Genomic DNA, 5,789 nt, shown 5'->3' on the forward strand with positions numbered 1-5,789 from the left:
TTTTTTTTTTTTTGATTGCATTATTGTTTCATTGATATTTTATTCCTGGGGGGCCAAGAGAGGACTTTCTTCCCCACGTTGTTTTCCATCTCAGGGGATTCAGAGATGACTTAGACAAGTAAAAGGGCCTTATTGGCAACAAACACCCTGCGTCCCTGGCCCTGGTGAGCAGAGCTGGCTCTGTGCTCCAGGCTGAGGGCCAGGCAAGACGTGTGGGCTCTGCTCTTGGCTCCTGGACCTTTGGTGGAAGCCTCATGTAAAGGCTTGGAAAATTCAGTGTCGTGGGTTTTTTTTGTTTTGTTTTTTTTTTAACTAACTTTTAAAAACCGGTTTGAACTGAGTACATGTCCAAAGGGATAGGCTTGGTTGTGAATTGGTGAAGGAAATGAGAATCATTTGGAAATGGTGGTTGAAAAAAAAGGGGGAGAAGGATGTTGCTCCTCTGTTTTTTGGGGTTTCTTTTGATTGTTTGGGGAATGGTTGGCACTTTAAATGGGGGGGGAGGGAGGAGGATTCGTGCTGTCCGTGAAGTGATGGGCAGCAAGTTTGTGATCTGTTTTTTTCCCCTCCCCGTATTGCCACATCTCTTTGCCCCCTGCAGAAAGTTAAAGCCCTTTTTTAATGTTTGCTTCAGTTTTTAGAGGGTTCTGAACTGGGCTGAGACCCGAAGAAACGTCTTTCATTTGAATCTCAATAGGAGGGGTTGAGTTTGTTTGTTTTTTTTTTTTAATTTATTTTGTTGTTGCTATTTTCTTTTTAAAACTGGTGGCTGTGCAGCTGGACTCTGCACATGCTGTTGTGAACCTCTGGGAAAACCTCACTCCAGGTACGCTAAAGCACCTCGGTGAAAGAAACCCCTCCTGGTGAGGGGCCGTCCTGCCCTCCCCTCACTCTCCTGCTCGCTGCCTTACCCGGGGGCTGCAAACTCCCCCCCATCCCTACCTGCACCCCTCCTGGGCTTTAGCTGAGTAAATGCCCTGGTGACTTAGCCCTGTGGACAAGGCTGGTCCCCAGGGGCAGGTTACAGCAAACACTGCCTGGTCGCAAGTGTTTGTACTGAAAAACCACTTCCTGGCTGTTGGGGGACGCATGCAGATCTCCCCTTCCCCTCCCAATCGCTGCATTATCCATCAGCCCACCGCACCTCCACGCTGAAAACCTGGGAGATGGAAGGAACGAGGGTGGATGAAGCTTTGAGCTGGAGGTGTGGCTGAGCCTTTTCGCTTGCCTCGACTGTAAGGATTAATAGTAGAGCCCGTATTTTTGTGGGGGGAGGGACGGGAAGGGGAGATCCTGTTTTATTTTCATGAGAGTCAGTTGAGCTTGGCGATGTTCGGATGAGGCACTTGATTTATATCAGATTCTATAGAGAGATGGCTGATATTTTTGGAAAGGGAACGGCTCTATGCAAACTTCCAAAATTGCTTGAAGAGATAGTTTAACATTTTTTTACTTTGAAATCTAAAGATAAATCTCTAACTTTTTTCTTAAAGCAGAAGTGCGTTTAGAAAGAGAAGCTACTTCCACTGCTCTATTTTGATGATGATTCTTGGGAAGTTGGGGCTGGGAAGGACTATTTTTCACCATTTCTATCTCGCTCCTCTAGTTTTTTTGTTTCATTTTCTAACGGAATGCTGTGCCGTCTTTGATTCAACAGATCGTGTTTGTATTTTCTGTATCTGGTTCCTAACGTAGAGAAATAACAAATATATGAGGAAATCAATATAACGTCAAATGTTGTTATGGTTTGGGGGAAAATAAAGTTTGTTTTTTTGGTACTTCACACTGAGCCTTCTGGTTTTGTTGTGGTCTTTTTGTTGTTCTAAGTGTATTTTTTTGTTCAGAAATATTGTCTAAGAGCTGCAGGGCCCCCAGAATTTGGCCATTTTCTCTACAGTGGAGCACTGCAGCTCCCATCGTGCTCCGGGCGAGCCGTGCTTCCCACAATGCTTCGCGCTCCTCAGCCCGCCCCCCTCTGCTGGGCGCTCTTCCCATCCCGGAGATCACGTGGGCATAGTTCTGTGCGCTGATTGGCGAACCGCTCCCGGAAGAACAGGGCTGGCGGAAGGGTTGGGGGTGGCCGTCGCCATGGTGAGTGGGGCCTGGGCCTGGACTCTCTTCCCTTCCTTTCCCTTCTCGGGCCGGGTTCCCTTCCAGCCCGGGGCAGGACAGCCGGCGCCGCTCCCGCTGCTCCCGCGGAGCCCTGAATCTCTCTCCTTTTGCAGGCCACAGCGACGGACCGAGCGGTGGGGTTCGGCCTGGTAGCCTTCAGCCTCATTCTCTTCGTGTACTACACGCTGTGGATCATCGTGCTGGTACGGGGCTGCGGGGCTCGCGCTGGTTCTTAGGGCCTGGTAACGTCAAGCCTCCAGATCTTGTTGAGGTGCTGAAGGAGCACGCTGTGCTGGCGTCCTGCTGGGAAGTGCTGGGGCAGAGCCTCCTGGCATTGGTGGCACAGCCCTCAACCTCCAGCTGCGCTGGCCCGACCCGGGCTCGGTGAGCTTGGCTTCACTCCCAGTGCTCCTCACTGCCTGGGGATGGTGGGGGTTGTCAGGGCGAGCCAAACCTGGACCCTGGGTGCTCATAGGGCCTTGTGCACATCTTCAGAGTTATGGTGCTGGTGGAGGTGACAGATGGAGTCATAGAAATGCTTCTCACTTAGACTGGAGCCCAGCAGGGAGGAGAAGGGCTCAGTAACACCGAGCTCTGGAGAAGTGTCAGTCTGGCAGTGTGACTGCTCCTCCGGATGCAGCAGCTGGGGTCATTAGTGGTGTTCTTTATAGAAATGTCTCCTTGCCAGTTTTCCAGCTACCAGCTCAGCCTTGGACTTGCAAGTGAGCTCCTGGCTGTTTCCTTTCTGAGGACCTTGGATTCCCCTCCTAGATGTGCACACAGCTGTGGGATAGGTGTTCACACAGTGCAGGAATCATTGCAGTGCACTCTAGCATCCAAAGTTTTCTGCTGTTCTCAGCAAAGGAGCCATGACAGGATCAGTGTGAGAGAGCAGCATCAGCCTTTCCCTTCAAGAAAGCAGAAGGTTGGGGGTTGGTGTGCCCAACACCACACAGCTCACCATAAACCCAGCACTGCAGGGCCATGGCTGAGCCGCTCTCTCCTCATCACCCATCTGAGCACTGGAGTCCACTTTCCAGCCATTCTCTGCAGCTGTGATGCTGCTGTGTGAGGCTTCACCACGTGCAGGTTCAGACACTCTTTTATTAGCAATCCCCTCGAGCCCCATGTTTCCGATCTGCTTTTGAAACCCTAGGGCCACACGTGTTGGTGACTTGCTCTCATGTTGTGACCACCTGCTAATGCCCCACTCTGTTTCTGCAGCCCTTCATTGACAGTGACCACAGCATCCACCGGTACTTCTTGCCCAGGGAATATGCAGTTATCATCCCCATGGTGGCTGGGCTTCTGCTGCTGCTATTTATAGGTGAGTGTTATTTTGGTTGCTTTAATTACAGGGTTCTAAATTGGGAAGAGAGAAGAGACACTTGCAATGTGCTGCTCATGGTTCCTGCAGTGGCTTAATTTGGCTCAAGCATTTGTGTGCACACACGTGTAACTTCAGCTGTTTGTTCCTCTGGGCATTAAAATAGTTTCTTGTGCTCTGTTGAGGTTCCATTACTCACTGTGTGTTTTAAAGGTGCTTTTCTTTTGATATTTTTGGATTGAGTCTGTTCTCTCTCTCTCTCATGGTAGGTGTTTTTATAATGGTTGTGATGTGGAAGAGCAGAAAACCTGCCAGCAAATCAGACTGAAGGCCCAACTGAGGGATGGAGAGAAGGCCCCCACCCTGCAGCACCCAGGCTTGGAGGAGCCAGCCTGCAGCACCAAGCAGCCACCTCCTCCAGAGCGCTCTCGAAGCAGCAGCAGCACCAAGCTGGCAGCTCTGTCTCCCACATTCCTTCCTCCAAAGATGCAGACTTGCATAGTTTACAACTTACTGACTAAAGGGAAGCAAAACTGACCTACAGGACTTACCAGGAGAGGGACCAGAGCTCCAGCTAGGACAAATCTGCACCCCAGCTGAGGCTACGTGCAGGAATCTGTCAGGGTCCAGCAGCTGTAGTTGCAGAGTGTGAGTTCAGTTCTGGCCCCCATTAGGTGCTCAGTCTCTGGGTAATCTTTCCCCTCTGCTCTTGCTGCATACAGTAGTTTACTCCTTCTGGGATTTTTTTTTTTAACTGGAATTGCTGATGATGGTGTTGTGAGCTCTGATATTTCTGAAGAGGGCCCTGTGAGCTGTGCTTGTAGAGCACATGCTGCACCCACATTCCCTCCTACAGTCACCCGCCTGAGCACACAGCGTGCCCTGCGTGGCAGAGGAAGCATTTGGCTCTACTGCCCCTGAATGCAGTTCTCACCACAGCTGTCAGCTGCAGCCTGGGCTCCTGCCTGCACTGGGCCAGCCCTGACCTGGGCTGCCAACAGCTCCCAGTGTCTGTAGTGAGCTGGATTTATCCTCAATAAAGGTCTCTAAGGTCTTTGTTCTCCTCCCGCATCAAGTGCAGAGGTGCTGCTCCAGCCCTCTCCCCTGCTGTGCTGCTTGCACTGTGGGTGTGAGCCCACATGGTGGCTGCAGTAGGCACCAGGCCCCCAGGCTGCTGAGGCGGGGACGAACCAAACCTGCAGGGATTTGGGAGCAGTGCACTCTGGCCGCCCGTTGCCCCGGCCCCCATTGTGCTAAAGGACCTCAATTTCTAGTGCCAGTCCATCACCCTGGCCTAATTCCTGCAGCTGTGCAGAGCTTCATTGCTGGAGAAGGGCAGGAGATAGTGCACACTGCTGGCACTGAGCCCTGTTTGTGTATCCGGCTCCTGGTGTGGGACAGGGAGGGGCTGCGTTGCTGCAAAGGGCAGCACCCCTATAAATATCCCTGTTGGTGTGATGGGAGGTGGCTGTGCTCCAGCTGAAGGTCATGGCACTGCGTGTCCCTGCGCAGGCTCTGTGCCTCTTTCCTTCTCACCACCTCTCAGCACGCGGTGTTGTGCCCCCAGCCCAGGCACCTGGTGGGGTGCAGCCATGGAATGCAGCCTCATGCTGCGTATGTGGATCCCTGCACCCTGCTTGCTGTGCCGCTGTCACTGCCTCTTCCATCGCTGCCAAAGCCCTTTGGGAGTAGGAACCAGTCTCAAGTTTGTTTTTCTTATTTCCTGATTGCTGGCTGGGGAAAACCCCAGGAACACCTCAAGGCAGCGGGAGGGGGGTAGCACTGCGTGACGTGTCCTGCAGCTTGTCTGTAGCTGACGTAAGGCCATCTGGCAGCACCACAGGGCAGGAGGCCCCAGTCCTGGTACCAAAATGATCCCTGGGCTTTCAACACTGCGCTGAGCTCAGCAACACCCGCGTCGGTGGGGCATGGAGGTGAGGTGGGGATGTGGAGCTGGATGTAGGGGATCCCAGGGCGGGGGGGAGGCACAGTGCGAAGAGAGGGGGAGAGAAATGAGGGCAATGGGCTCTGATGTAGGAGATGGAGTCGGTACTGGGTCTGTCGGTACCGCCACACACAGAGCAGTGCCGGGTGCGTGCCGGGATTCACAGGGTGGGCCGGCACTGGGGATGTCCGTACCAGGAACAGGGCACAGGTGTTCGGGCGGAGGTAACCGGGGCGCAGGGCAGTGCTGGGGTTGGTACTGCGATGGGAGTTGAGGTCAGTGCCGGCTCTGTCGGTACCGGGAAGCACGGGGCGGGTCTCAGGGCGGTGGGCACACGGGTGGCACACGGGCTCCGCAGCGCTGCGCCGGTGCCGCTCTCGGGGCGCTGCGCGGGGCGGTTCCGGC

At 53.5% G+C, this 5,789-nt stretch overlaps 2 protein-coding genes across 2 annotated transcripts in view; both read left to right on the forward strand.

Annotated features, from left to right (window-relative positions):
* The first annotated feature begins 1,985 nt into the window (after nucleotides 1-1,985).
* Nucleotides 1,986-4,495, forward strand: DPM2 (dolichyl-phosphate mannosyltransferase subunit 2, regulatory). The gene is made up of 4 exons (XM_010720830.2): nucleotides 1,986-2,091; nucleotides 2,226-2,315; nucleotides 3,337-3,439; nucleotides 3,709-4,495. Exons 1-4 carry the CDS (start codon nucleotides 2,089-2,091, stop codon nucleotides 3,765-3,767), a joined length of 255 nt encoding a protein of 84 aa, XP_010719132.1. The 5' UTR covers nucleotides 1,986-2,088; the 3' UTR covers nucleotides 3,768-4,495.
* Nucleotides 4,496-4,872: 377 nt separating this feature from the next.
* ST6GALNAC4 (ST6 N-acetylgalactosaminide alpha-2,6-sialyltransferase 4) overlaps nucleotides 4,873-5,789 on the forward strand; it is a 4,941-nt gene continuing 4,024 nt past the window's right edge. The window contains exon 1 of the mRNA XM_003211227.4: nucleotides 4,873-5,373. Coding sequence (XP_003211275.2) covers nucleotides 5,368-5,373 — 6 coding nt within the window. The 5' untranslated portion in view covers nucleotides 4,873-5,367. The remainder of the gene's footprint in view (nucleotides 5,374-5,789) is intronic.

Source organism: Meleagris gallopavo, chromosome 19 (assembly GCF_000146605.3).
Source record: "Meleagris gallopavo isolate NT-WF06-2002-E0010 breed Aviagen turkey brand Nicholas breeding stock chromosome 19, Turkey_5.1, whole genome shotgun sequence".
In the NCBI taxonomy this organism is placed as follows: Eukaryota; Metazoa; Chordata; class Aves; order Galliformes; family Phasianidae; genus Meleagris; species Meleagris gallopavo.